The sequence below is a fragment of the Pipistrellus hanaki genome (genome assembly GCF_964339955.1).
Source record: "Pipistrellus hanaki genome assembly, chromosome: 2".
NCBI classification, from domain to species: Eukaryota; Metazoa; Chordata; class Mammalia; order Chiroptera; family Vespertilionidae; genus Pipistrellus; species Pipistrellus hanaki.
The window spans coordinates 156,976,637-156,992,026 of NC_140504.1; the positions used below are offsets into that span (position 1 = coordinate 156,976,637).

The 15,390-nt window shown below is 39.7% G+C and overlaps 1 protein-coding gene across 1 annotated transcript in view; it reads right to left on the minus strand.

Annotated features, from left to right (window-relative positions):
• Positions 1-15,390, minus strand: part of CACHD1 (cache domain containing 1) — a 230,236-nt gene that overhangs the window by 94,123 nt on the left and 120,723 nt on the right. The window contains exon 3 of the mRNA XM_084871354.1: positions 14,109-14,257. Coding sequence (XP_084727480.1) covers positions 14,109-14,257 — 149 coding nt within the window. The remainder of the gene's footprint in view (positions 1-14,108; positions 14,258-15,390) is intronic.

Here is a 15,390-nt window from a genome sequence, read left to right on the forward strand (position 1 = left end):
AGGGCATACGCACCGAGGGGAGAGGTCTGTCCAGATCACCCTGTTCCACAGAAGAAACATGACACATACGACAGGGAGTACTGGTGGCTAATGGGTTCTCAAAAGCAATTACTGACCCAACAGTAAAAAGTTAATAGAGCTGTGAGTCTGAAGACAGAATTGTACACCATCATACCAAACAAGCCGTGTCCCTGAGAGACATTAAAGACAGAAAGCTTTTTGAAGTCTTGGTCTTCTTTGAAAACAACAAATTTTTTGCCCAAGAAAATGCTTAAAAGTCTCAAAGGAAGTTTCTGGTCCTCTGTTGAAATCGGGTCTATTTCTTAAGGCTGGCAGTTTCTCTCAGAAACCCAGGTTTTCAGGAAGAGAGGAAGGGCGAAAAGGAGGGAAGGAGGAAAAATGGAAGGAAAGGAGGAAGACAGGGAGGGAGGGAAGGAGGAAAGATGAAGGAAGAAAGGAGGGAAGGAAGGAAGGAAAGAGAGAAGGAAAGGAGGAAAGGAGAGAGGAAACAAGAGAGAAAAGAGTGAAGAAAATCAGAGGACCATCTCTTTTTGAAATCCATAAAGGCCACTGGTGAATTTCTAAGCAGAGCGGCAGGTCTCCCGTCCTTGCTGCCGTGAAGGTCACACAAGGAAAATTCAGAAGGCGGGACTGTCTGCAGACCCAAGTGCAGGTGCTTTCCACTGTGACGATGCTCATTAACGCTTCTAAAGACAAAGATATCTATCTACACACACACACACACACACACACACACACACACAAGTGGCACAAACTGCTGCAGGAACATCTTTTTAAGGCTGAGTAACCAACTAACCAGACTATGGGGGCATTATATTCAGCCCATTTAGACACTTCAGAGGGTCATACAACAGCCTCAAGTAAATTTCAAAGAAGAAATTAGTGTTTCAAGGGCCAGATAAGCCATTTCAATTTTACCACTAGCCAAAATACTTTATCATGAAAAGAAAATTATTTGCATTCAGGAAACCCTGATTCCAAACCAAGTTCTCATGAGCCCTAACGCAACTTCTCTAAGCAAAATAGGGGCGGGGGTGGAGAGAGGACAGTATCTGCCTTACCGCTGCTGTTGAGAGGATCTAAAGTAAGTAAAATAATGTTTGCAGAAGTAAAAGCCCAAGAAAGTATTTCACTGAAGTATAAACATCTGTAACTCTTTTACAGATGTTAAATCATGTAACTGAGTGGGCCCTCTGTAATGTAAGCATTCTGCAAAATCTTTATTGAGTTCTGAGCTCAACTCAAGTCCTTTGGGCAGGAGCAGACATAAAGACTGGACCTGTACCATTCTGCATGCCTGCAGGTAGTAATAACTTCTAAAAGGACTGGAGGTGGAAGTTTGAGATAAAGCAGGGAGGATGACTTGAAAAGCTAAGATTTATCTGATACCGTGTTTCCTCGAAAATAAGACATCCTCTGAAAATAAGATCTAGTGCATGGAAAGATAAGACATCCCCTGAAAATAAGACCTAGCGCAACTTTGGGAGAAAAAATTAATATAAGACACTGTCTTATTTTCGGGGAAACTGGATAGTACTGGAAGGGCAAAAACACAAAACACATCTTTCTGGGGAAAGAATGGGACTAGAAATAAAATTAAGCTCAGTTGTTTAGAACTAAGCTTGTCCTATTATTTGACCTTGTGACAGTAAAAGAACAAAAGAACAAGTGTCATAAGTGCAAAGCACTTGGCTAAGTCACAATGTTGTATTTTTCATGAGAACAGTAATAAGAAATAAATTATATCTAGGGTTAAACATCATACATCTTCCCCCCCTCCCCCCCCCCCCATGTGCATTACCTTAAAATAGCACTGGGGGAAAAATAGCAGTTGCCTACATGTGGGTCAGCTGTTATGTCTGGAAATATGATTTCATACAAAACTCATTTGTGCATTAGCACATTAACACTATCCATTTCCACTCTGCCCTTGCTCCTGAACTGTCATGCACATAACATGATTATGGGGGTAAAAATATTTGTGGAATATAAATAATACAACAGGCTGATCAACTGCTTGGCAGACACCTCCTATCCAATAATGATCCACATGCAATTCAAAATTAAAACCAGATGTTTATTCTAAATTCATCATCTTCCTCTTAAAAATATCCTTTTGTTCTGATCTTTACTCTTTCTTATCCTGAGATGCACAATTTAAAATTTAGAACCATCTTTTAAAATCTCCCGCCCAATCCAAGTCTCCAATAAAAAATGAATTGGGCCCTACCTGGTTTGGCTCAGTGGACAGAGCATAGGCTGTGGACTGAAGGGTCCCGGGTTCAATTCTGGACAAGGGCACATGCCCAGGTTGCAGGCTCGATCCCCAGTATGGGGTGTGTAGGAGGCAGCCAATCAATGATTCTCTCTCATCATTGATCTTTCTCTCTCTCTCTCTCTCTCTCTCTCTCTCTCTCTCAAATCAACAAAATACACTTCAAAACAAAACAAAAAACGAGTTGACATATTCCAGGTAACCCACCACCACCCTGGACAGCTTCTGCCTCCCTATAATCCTTCTTGACGTGACACTGCTTTTCTCCTGGATGACTAGAATGGCCCGACTTGACAAGCAACATGCCTTTGCACCACAATTTATCTTTCACTTGCTAACTAATCTGCCCAAATTGTAGGCAGGACCACAAACCTTGCTTTGAAACCTACTGCTTACTGCGCAAAGTCTGTCCACGCAGCCAAGGATTTTGAGCCCACCCCAGGACACCTCTTATCCAGCGCTCTGGCTGTGTGTCTTCCACCTCACCACACTCGATGCTTTATGAATCCTTGCTGCTTTCTTGTCCAAAGCTCCTTCCACCAGATCTATTGGCAGAAGTTCCACTCGTCAAGGCAGCAATTGCCAGAGTCTAAGAAGCCTCTGTTCATAACCTTTCTTCTCTGAAGGAGTCACTGGGTTCCTTTCCTGATGCTTGGCTAAACCTGCCTTAGCTTATGCTTTCATGTCCTATGACCTCCTACAGGTGCAGGATGTGTCAGTCATCTTTGTTTGTCAGACAGTATCTAGTACAAGGTCTCGAACATTAACTCCCTTGAACGTGATACAGACAAGTTGAGTTGAAAGTGGCCTAGAGGGGCTCCCTCCTTATCAGCAGTTCTGCTTTCCTCAGTTTCCATGACCCGTGGTCAACTGCAGTCAGAAAATATTAAATGAAAAACTCCAGAAACAACTCGTAAGTTTTAAATTGTATGCCTTTGAGAAGACCATGATGAAATCTCGTGCCCTTTTTGCTCCTTTGCTCCAAGACCACAAAGCATCCCTTTGTCCAGTGTATCCACTGGATACACTCCCCGCTCCTTAGTGACTTAGGATCCACGTTGGTTATCAGACCAACCATCACAGAACGGCAGTGTTGTTCAAGTAACCCTTCCTTATTTTACCTAACAACGGCCCAGCCACAGAGTAGTGATGCTGGCAGTTTGGATATGCCAAAGAGAAGATGTAAAGTGATTCCTCTGAGTGAAAAAGTGGAAGTTTTCACTTAAGGAAAGAAAAAAAAAAATGGTATGCTGAGGTTGCTAAGATCTACAGTAAGAATGAATCTTTTATTTTGAAATTGTGAAGAAGGAAAAAGAAATTCACAGCTAGTTTTGCTATCGTACATCAAACTACCAAAGTTACAGCGCAGTACATAATAAATGCTTAGTTAAGATGGAAAGGACTAAATAGATTCAGAGACACAGAAACATGCAACAGACTGATGAATCTCAGAAGGGGAGGGGCAGGAAGAGATTAACCAAAGAACCTATATGCATCTATGCTCAGCCCATGGACACAGACAATAGTTCAGTGAAGGCCTGGGCGGGCAAGGTCCAGGGTGGTCACTGGGGGAAAGGGGGGACTTTTGTAATACTTTCAATAATAAAAATAAATATAAAAAAGAAAATCAATCAGTAGAATTCACATTATAATAATTAAATTTAAAAACAAAGAAGGCATTAAATTTGTGGGTAGAAGATATGAATGAAAAATGTGTTCTGAGTGACAGCAATGTGTTGCACCAGAAAGCATGAAGCCTTTAAGAAGACTTCAGCAGGGGATCCACTAAAACAAGTGGCCACATTCACACATTTACTACAGGATACTGTTATAATTGTTCTATTTTATTATTAACTAGAGGCCCGGTGCACAAAATTTGTGCATGGGGGGTGGGGAGGTCCCTCAGCCCGGCCTGTACCCTCTCCAATCCCGGACCCCTTGGGGGATGTCTGACTGCCGGTTTAGGACCAATCCCTGCAGGAACGGGTCTAAAGTGGTAGTCAGACATCCCTCTCACAATCTATCACTTGCTCTAGAATTCATTGCAAGTGGCCATTTCCAAACATGGAGTTTCCTTTGTATTGACCTTTCTTTCCTGGAAATCACTTCTTTCATATCTGCATATTTTCGAATCCTTTTTCTACTTCAACATTCAGCTGAAATGCTTCTCTCATAGACCATTCCACAAATTGTTATTCTTAAGTTAATGAATGAGTGATTTAACATCTGAAGGCCTTGCTGAATAATCTCTCCCCGTCCCCCCTCAACCAGGTAACTCTCAAAAAAAAGGAGGGAGGGAGGGAAGGAGGGAGGTAGGGAGGGAAACCAATTCCCTCATGAACTCCAAAATGCCCAATTTTGGACAGTAGAAAAAGATGCCTCTAATGGCAAATGGCTCCAGTTAAGAACAAACCTTCTAAGAAGGCTAAGGGAAATGAATGACTCTTGAGAGCTGGTCTCTGGAGTATACTTCAAACTGCTCATGTCATAGTTGAGGAACCCGAGGATGAAAAGGGTTGAGTTTTCCACAGCAAAGAGGCATAGCATACGCCGACCAGTTTTAGTATAATACTATGTTACTATGATAAAAGCTGCGTCACGGCTCAACTTACACTGAGAGGAAAACTGTCTTTACTGCTTAAGGAAATTCTTTTCACCATGGTAGAGATGGAGCTCATTTTAAAAAGGAGAAGAAAAACAATTAGGCCCTGGACAGGTGAACTCAGTGATTTGGAGCATACATAGTCCAGTACACCAAAAGGTTTTGAGTTCAATTCAGGGCACATCTCTAGGTTGCGGGTTCAATCCCTAGTTGGGCACCTAAGAGAAGCAACCAATCTCACTCTCTAAAAACCAGTAAACATGTCCTTGAGTGATGATTTAAGAAAAAAATTTAAAGAAGCTTGTCTTTTCTTAAAATGAGAAAAAGTTCATGTTTGAGTTTGAATTAGAAAAGAAAAAAAGAAAAGAAAGGAAAAGAAAAGAAAAGAAAAATAACACAAAAACCTGACCTGAAGCTAACTAAATCCCTAAGGAGAGTTTAGCACAGGAATTTGAACATTATGGGTTAGGGAGTTAATCACAAAATTAAAAACAACTCTCTAAGCAACTTATTTCTGGTTCCAATGATGTCAATAATACTTAAAGAACTTGAAATGTGCCAAAACCGGTTTGGCTCAGTGGTAGAGCGTCGGTCTGCGGACTGAAAGGTCCCAGGTTCGATTCTGATCAGGGGCATGTACATTGGTTGCGGGCACATCCCCGGTAGGGGATGTGCAAGAGGCAGCTGGTCGATGTTTCTCTCTCATCGACGTTTCTATCTCTCTCTCTCTCCCTTCCTCTCTGTAAAAAAATCAATAAAATGTATTAAAAAAAAAAAAAAGAACTTGAAATGTGAATATAGAAATTTGCACATCTACATCATAACACAAAAACTCCAACCAATTTACATGGAAAAAATTTACTCAAATGCCAAGATTCCTTCCCAGGTAGCCCATTATCATGAGCATTAACTCTTTCTATTTTTTTTAATTGAGGCATAATTAACATAGTTTAAGATATACAACATAATGACTAGACATTTCACTAGTTAGTCTAGACGACATCTGTCACTCTACATAGTAACACAATTTTGTCTTCTTCTGATGAGGACTTTTAAGAGTCACTCTCTTAGCAACTTTGAAATGTACTATATGGTATTAATTATAGTCACTATGCTATACATTATGCCCCCATGTCATATTTCTTTTGTAAAGGGCAGTTTGTTCCTTTTTTCTGGCTCCTTTACCCATTTTTCTGGCCCCTCACCAACCTGTTCTTTCTATCTATGAGCTTGTTTATTGTTTTGTTTTTTAAAAATATTTCCACATATAAGTGAGGTTATATGGTATTTTCCTTCTGTCTGACTTATTTTACTTAGCATAATGCCCTCAAAGTCCAACCACATTGTTGCAAATGACAAAATTTCTACTCTTTTTATACAGCTGAATAATATTACACTTTGTATAGCTATATCTTTATGCATTTATCCCTTGATAGATATTTGCAATGTCCCCATCGTTTGGCTATCCTATAGAATAAAGAGGTAAGGTGCAAATTGTCTGGGATGCCATCACGTCCGGACTGCTCAGGAGGAGGCTGTGCACGCAAGTGGGCAGGAAGAGACTGCATGTACGGTGAGGCAAGCCACGGACGGCGCAGGCCGGGAGAGAGAGGGCCTGCCAGCTGCCATGGCTGTGGAGAGACCCGGAAAGAAGAGGGCCTGCCAGTCGCAGCGCACCAGCAGTCCTGCAGAGGAAACACCTTTTCTGACCGCTCACTGGCTAAGCTCCCTGTTCGCCACTCGCAGTATTCTTAGTAACTCGGGTAATAAGAATCCAAGAAGGTGATCTAGGGTTTTTCCACCTCACTCCTGGAGAAAAAACAGCAACAACAGAGGTCTGTTGTTGGAGGGGCTAAGAAATGTCATATCCTGCCCTAGCCGATTTGGCTCAGTGGATAGAGCCCTGGTCTGACAACTGCAGGGTCCGGGTTTGATTCTGGTCAAGGGCATGTGCCTAGGTTGCAGGCTCCTCCCTGGCCGGGGCCCAGGACAGGACTCATGCCGGAGGCAACCAATTGAAGTGTCCCTCGCACATTGATGTTTCTCTCTGTCTTTCCCTCTCTCTTCCATGCTCTCTAAAAATCAATGGAAACATATACTCAGGTGAGGATAAAAAAGAAAAAGAAAAAAGAAAGGTAATATCCTATGAAAGAAACATCTTGAAAATGCCTAAAGAACGTTGTCATATTTTGTGGTGAAGGGACTGGAATCCATGTTGATGAAAACACATTGGCAGCTGCAGCGGGGTGATGGGGGTGGTGCCTTCCCCTGATCAGCCCCATTGCCTCCCCCAGAGGGAGGCCAGACTGAGGCTTAGGCCCTGAGGGATCTGGATTGTGAGAGGGGCAGGCTGGGCTGAGCCCTGCCCCCCGTGAACTAATTTTTGTGCACTGGGCCTCCAGTTGTAAATAATGCTGCAAAACATGATAGTACTTTTCGAGTTAGTGTTTTTCTTTTCTTCAAATAAATACTCAAAGTGGAATTGCTGGATTATATGGTGGCTCTAATTTTTCGAGGACTCTCTATATTGTTTCCATAGTGGCTGTACCAATTTACATCACCACCAATGTGTTCTGTTTTCTCCACATTCTCATCAATACTTGTTATTCTTTTATTCTTGATGTTGGCCACTCTAAGAGGTGGTATCTTGTTGTGGTAATGATTAGTAATGTTGATCATCTTTTCATGTACTAGATGGCCGTTTGTATATTTTTGAAAAAAATGTCTACTCAGATCCTCTGTCCATTTTTAAATCAGATTTGTCTTATTGCTATTGAGTTGTATAGAATCCTTATATATTTTGGATATTAACCCCTTATCAGATATATGACTTGCAAATATTTTCTCTCAATCAGTAGGTTGTTTTTTCATTTTGTTGATGATTTCTTTGTTGTGCAGAAGTTTTTCAGTTTAAAGTGATACCACCTGTTTATTTTTGCTTTTGGAGTCAGATCCAGAAAATCTTGGCCAAGACTGATGTTAAGTAGCTTACTGCCTAATATTTTCTTCTGGGAGTTTTATGGTTTCAGGTGTTACATTTAAGGATTTAATCCATTTTAAGGTGTTTTTTTTTTTTTTTTTTTTTTTTTTGTGTGTGTGTGTGTGTGTGTGTGTGTGTATAGTGTAAAACAGTGGTCCAGTTTTCCCAACACTATTTATTTAAGAGACTGTTCCACTGTATATCCTTGGCTCATCTATCATAAAGTAACTGACCATGTATGTATGAGTTCATTTCTGGGTTCTCTATTCTGTTCCATTGATCTATGTCTCTGTTTTTTTTTTGTTTATCCAACACCATACTGTTTAGATTACTAAAGCTTTGTAATGTAGTTTGAAATCAGGGAGCTGATGTCTCCAACTTGGAAAGCTCTAAGGAATAAGAGTCTAACATCCTCCAGTATAAATATGAGTAAATAAAAATTTAACTTCAATGGTAGGTTTTCCAGCCCAATTTTCCATCCTTTCTTTGAGGGGGGAGGGTATGCTGGTTAATTTTATGTGTTAATTTGATTGGGCCATGGTACCCAGATATTTGGTCAAATACTATTCTGGGATGTTTCAGTGAAGGATTTGGGGGGATGAGATCAACATTTAAATCAGTGGACTTATGGGTGGGCCTCATTCAATTGGTAGCAAGACCTAACAGGACGAAGACTGACCTCCTCCAAGCAAAGTATTCTGCCATCAGACTGAAACTGCAACTCTTTCTTGAGTCTTCAGCCTGCTGGGCTACCTTGCAGATTTTGGACTTACATCTCCACAATCAGGTGAGCCAATTCCTTACAATGTTATCTTCCTCTCACCATATTGGTTCTATTGCTTTGGAGAACCCTGCATAATACAGAGAGTTATAACAGTGGCTACTCATGGAAATTGGAAGCAGGACTCTGTGCTCTTCTCAGGACCCATGCTAGTTTGCTTTGCCTACAGCACAATACTCCCAACAGGTTGACTGATAAGACCTGACTCCTGAATCATACAGTTCTAATGGGCACCAGCTGGGGGCGCATTAAATTTGGCTTCTCGGAAAATGAGACGAGTCCTATCTGCTTCCCCAGAAACTATATCAATCTCAGTGGATGCCCCAACTAAAAAAAGCAACTAGGAAAATAGCAGGGATCCAATTTCACAACAGTTCCAAAGTGTCTGCATTTTTTGGAACCAGGGAAGCTTTTAAAATCTTCCCTGGTGAATATGAGAAGTCATTATAGCACTACCTCCAGGTGGATGGCTTCAGAGAGCTTTGGAAACAAGTTGCTTACGTACTCTAGGTCCATCACGTTCACTTTGTCATCTCAAACCTAGTCTAGATGCCTTTATGCCAATTTGTTCCATGATCAACTAATTAATAAACATTAACTGAGTGAGGTTAATAGCACTGTACTTGGAAACAGAAAAAAGAAAGCCTAAGTGCTTCTTCCCAGTATTCCCTCCCTAGCTCACCCCCTCCATTGTTCACTTCTTCTTAAAGACTGACATCAAAAATAAAAAAATAAAAAGTCCACCAGGCAGGACTTCTATGGAAGAGATTGGGTTAACAGATGTGGGCAAATAAAACTGATTGGTATACGTAAAAGGCGGAGGATTGGCAGGGCCAGATGACTAAACAACAGCTTCAGATGCACACAGCGGAGTCCCATGCCAGTGGCAAGCCAGGTGTCTGAAGTAGATATTTTTAGTGCATGCATAAAGGAGCTATATTCTTTAAATGTGAGAGAATGCAAATGCATGCTTAAGTAGACAAAGAAGAAAATGCTCACGGACATTTCCTTAAGTCAAACTTTTTAACATCATGTAGTCTTTTTAGATCATGAGCTGCAGACTCACAGGCAATAATGAGGGCCGAGCAGGCAATGGCAGTCTGGGGAATGGGTTGGGTATGATGCAATATAGACTGTGGGAACCACGGTGAATGGGAGAGGGTCTTCCGAGGGGAGCTGCTCTTCACAGAAGCTATTGCCCCAGAAGGAATGCAGACACACTATTGCCAAATCTTCTATGTTGAGAGAAAACAGAAATCTGGATTTTTAACATGTGTAACCTTCCAAAGTTTAAATGTTGGCAAGAGATTTTTAAATCTTACAAATTTAAAAACTTTTAGAACATCTTATGGGGCCAAAATAAACACTGTATCTTTAGGATAGATATGGTCCGTGAGTGTGATTATGTGTTTGGGTGTCTGCACTTCTGGTGGGAGAGCCCAGGATCTTGCAGGTCCTCATCCCCTGACCCAACACAAGACTAAGGGAGCTGTTAAATAAATTACACAATTAAATGAACTTCCCCCCCCCCAAATTATGTTATTTTAAATGATAGCAATAAAAATGAGTTTGTCTTAGATTAAGCTTTACCCTATGTGTTTTTGTCCATATTGAGAAATTAATTCTTCAGAGAAGTCCTTCACCAAATAACGATGGAGTGCCTAATCAGCATGCAGGGTCCTGAACAAAATAATCCACTTCTGGGCTCCTGCATAAGAAGTTTAAGAGTTGACTAATTTGAGAATGAAAGTATCACAAGCATCTGAAAAATCAGATTTTCTGCTGTTTTGCAGGTTCTCACTGTTGTCATCAAAGTATAAAGAAAGTGGAATCTGCAGAATGCTATGTAATAGAATGCTTTACAGCCTCTCTCTCCTCAGCATTGGGTATTAATTGTTTATTAATTTATTTATGTCCTCACCTAAGGGTATGTATTGTATATTGATTTGAGAGAGAGAGAGAGAGAGAGAGAGAGAGAGAGAGAGAGAGAGAGGGATATCAGTGTGAGGGAGAAACATCGATAGGTTGCCCTCCCATACACACCCTGACAGGGGATCAAACCCACAACCTAGGTATGTGACTTGGGGGGAATTGAACCCGCAACCTTTTTGGTGTACAGAACAATGTTCCAATCAACTGAGCCATGCAGCCAGGGTGGGAATTTTTTTTTTTTAAAAAAAATATGCATCATAAGCCTTAGAGAGGAAAACCAAATATTGACTATAATTCAGTGTAAATGAAACAAAGGGTGAACATTTCCCTCCCGAGTGTCTGCTTATCTTTAATACACTTGAAGAAGAATCAAAGTCAATAGGCCACAGGCATGTAAAATGATAGTGAAAAGTAGGTAGAGTGCCACTAGGCCAGCGCTGAGTTTTAAAAAATGCTTATAGGGCCCCTAAATAAAAAAATGGGTAAGATCCAGGTCTAAGACTGAAGATCCTTTATCTCAAGTCCAGCTGCTTATATTTATTGTAATAGGTGTATTAACACATGTGCATGTGGCCAGGTATTGGAAGGACTTTAGCAATAATCTTGAGTCCATTTTTTAATAAACTTCAATCATTATCATATCTATCACCTTCAAAAGTTTGGTCACATTCACTTAATATTTTTATTTAACTTAACTCTTTTTTAGAAAAAAACCAAAAAACTAATTATATTTATTTTTTAAGAAGAAACTTGTGTTGTTGCCATAAGAGAAAAAACAGTATATCCCTTGACATAGAAGATAATATTGAAATACATAATTATCAAATTTAAAAGTTATAACCTAGAAACATCTCCGGAGGAGGTAGGTACTATCATTCTTTTCATCTCATTGATAAGGAGATAACCCTGAAAGGCAGGTACTAGCTCAATGATAAAGAAACTGAAGCTCAGAATGAAGTGACTTCCCAAGGTCAACTATGAGTGAAAGAAGTATAACTCAAAACCAAATGTGCCTGGCATTTTAAAAATATATTTTTAGTCATGTCCTTATACTGCTTCCAAAGACTGGGAGTCTTCCTTTTCGCACTGAACTCCAACATGAACTTCCTACGATTAAAAATGTAGATATTTTCAGAGGGATTGGAAATAGGAAAGGACTGAAAAATGTGGTCAGTAGAATACTACAAAAGTTATAAAATGCAGATAAAACTGTTTTATGAGGGACTGGAACAAAAGCAGCTAAGCATGACCAGATCAAATATGAAGCATACTTCTAAAGTGGCTAGTCTTTTGTGACACCATTCACCTGGCATATTTCTCTGCTTTGAGGAACCACACACCTCTCTGCTGCGTCACATTTTGTCTTAACTACAAAGTATGTTCAGTATTTGCCCTTCACCCAATGACTTTTAAATTTGAGAGTGGACATCCCCTTACTCATCCCCATATTCAAATCAATTCTGATTCCAACCAATAGTAATTAAGCCCAATTGGCAGGTGCTGGGGTAAAAATGGATGAGGTGTAATTCCCGCCCAGAACAGCAGGGGAGGCAGACTCACCATCAACAATGCATCATGATATGTTTAAGTCCTACATTAAAGGAAACATTAATAGAAATTCATGAAACATTTACTCATGACCTACTAGTTGACACATGTAAGTAATAGAAATGAGACATATTCACCAAGTAACTAGTCTATTTAAGCTTTTTGGTTCATCTACAGCAACAGGTCCATGTAGGAAACCATGAAGAAGATCTCTCTAATCTTCTAAACCAGGGTTTTTCAACCTCTGCACCAATGACATCTTGAGTCAGGCAATGCTTTGTTTGGGTGGGGAGGGGGGCTATCTTGTGCATTATAGGGTCTGAGCAACAGCCCTGGCATCTAATCACTAGATGCCAGTAGCAACTATCCCCACCTTTCAACTATGACAACTGTTTCCAGACATTGCCAAGTGTCCCTTGAGGGCCGAAACAAAAAAAAATATCAACTCTGGTGACTGAGAATCACTGATTAAGTATCATTCTAGCTCTAATGGCTTCCTCCTTATTATATTATCTTTTCTCTAAGTCCTAAAAGTGATTTTTTTTCTTTAGTTCAAAAACCACTGGGCCCTAAATTTATTTTTAGATAAGAGATTAATTTGTCAAAAACATCGTTACTGATGTCAATTATACATATGGGTATCTCCTTTGATTAAACCTAGTAAGCAAAAAATAAAATGTTCACTATGCAATGGGAGCATATAACTATCGTGACCAGTATTTGTTCAGAACACTAGAGTTCACAAAGTATTTTCACACTGACTTCACTGAATGTTTACACCATCCTGCGAAGAACTCGTTATTGTTCCCATTCTAGAGATGAAGACAGGGTGGCTCAAAGACATCAAATGCACAAGACCATCTGATATTATGTGCTGTAGGTAGGATTTATATTCAGGTAATCTCGTTCCAAACAGTATACACTTTCCATTAAACAACTAATGTGAGCTGCTTTGGGACACAGATAGGGAAAGCCAGAAAGAAGGCTCATGATAATATTACACAGATGAAGAAATAAAATATTTGAAGGATGCCCTGCTACCAATGTAGCCCACCACAAAACTATAAGTAAAAACTTGCTTGTAGAAACAAAGCATCATTTAATCACTAAAAAACTATATTGTATCCATCCTTTATATAACCTCAAGAACATTTACTGTGCAAAAAGAGAAGTAATATCTACTAATTATGGTAACATTTCCACTCATAGTTTTTAAAGTATGGTAAAACCTTGTACACATTCTAAATAGCCCAGGAAATTGGTATAATAAAGATTATTATCCGCTGATAGGAAACTGCATATAAATATAAACATTAAGTAACTTGATTAACATCACAGCTAATTTAAGGCTAAGTCAAATTGAAAATTAAGCTCTTTGTACCTCTAGATGAGTATTCTTATCACCACAAACAATTCCCAGCATCACATGACCCTACAACACTCTTCCAGATATAAATATGATAGCCCAATAAGTAAAACTATCTGCAACCATACAAATACTAAATCTGTTTCAATATCATCTGAAGCCACACTTCCCCTGGTGTTTTAAAGGTGGCATTGATACTAAAATAAGTAGGAATTTTTGCTGCTCTTATCAAAGAGGAAAGGCACTCCTATAATCAGGCAAATTACCAGAATCAGTAAGATGACCTTATTCATGACTTGCTAGTTGATGCATGACAAAATGTTTGCAATTTTCCAGACTTAGTCAACTCTGCACTCAAACAATATTTGATTCTTTTGAACCTGAATTCCAGCATAGCAAAAAGGTGAGCAGAGAGTCCAAGAATTCCCTGTATACAGAAGAGTGAGTCTTTAAAGATTGCTTTGTCTTTGTAATAGTAAAGGACTTACTTAAGATAGGAATACTATACACATTGCAATAAACAAACACAGGTATCTTGAAGATGAATGGAAAACAGTTCAGTTCCTGCTTTAAAGGACAACAACAAAAACGTTAAGGTCTTACTCCATCATGGAGGGCGGGATCGTACAGCAGTCTTGAATCGCAGTGAGGGGAGAGGTCAGGTGAGCCGTATAGGACGCTTCTACAACCTGCTTGTTCCGGTTGACCACATCCAAGTAACGGTTGAACTTCTCTCGGATTTTTTTGGCTAGCTGTGGGACGACAGAGAGCAACATAAATCAAAAGCCCAAGACAATAATTTACTATACTTTTTCTATGAAGCTAATGTGTGTCACAAACAGCATGTATTAAACTCCAGGTAAAACAACACACATCCAAGTCATATTCCACTGTGTACATTAAGATTAAAGCTTGCAAAATGCCCAGGATACTCAGATAACAATCAAGTAATATCTTCTGTTTTAAAAGAGAGGAAAATGCATGAAGAACGTTTCACGTGTCCAAATTCAATAGAGCAGCACCAGTCCATGAAATGCCTTGCTGGATAAAGGAAAACAAAGTTTATTGCTATGACCGTCAGTATGACAATGGACACTGGGGGTTATGGAACAACAATAGTGATTGGAAGGAAAAACCCTACTACATGTGGTTCTGGATCCACATAGAATTTTTTTTCAGGAAGAAAATACATTAACAGGGAAGAAAAATGACATTGAGTGTCTTGGCCCACACAACTTCTGGGGTCACCATCACCGTCTTCCATGTGAAGGGAAAGATCCCTAGGGTGTGGCAATGCAGATATCCGTATGAAACAAAACGGAGAATTAGACATACACTCATTTGGTCTGTTCCACCTTTAAAATGGACAAATGTCTTTCTTAACTGTTACGAACAGAGCACTTCATCATCATTTACTTTCATGTGGGAATAACAAAAGCAAATGGATACGCAGACTGCTTTTCCCGCCATTGTTCCCATCAAACATCACAGCTTAATTACAGCTCTCCAAGGAAAACAGGGCTGTTTTCCTTCCCCTTAAATAGAACGTTACCCAAATGAAATGACTGATAGAATTATAGCTAATTGGTTTTGTAGAGCTATTCATTATCAGCATACTAGTGGAGAACTAATCATCTCCTCTGGGTCATGCCTCTCACACAAATCCAACAGCTTACAGGCTAAGAACATGAAGCCAACTCAAAATAACTTCACTTGTTATTTTCAAGTGGATTGTAAAATCTGATCTCATTCTAGTGATATTTGGAAACTTTAAGTTTCAATTAGATAAACGAGGATCTCTCTCAGCTTTGGTAAATACTGCACAAACTACAACGTTTAGAAAAATCTCTGGATTTAACGAGAGCATGAACAAGTATAATGTGTA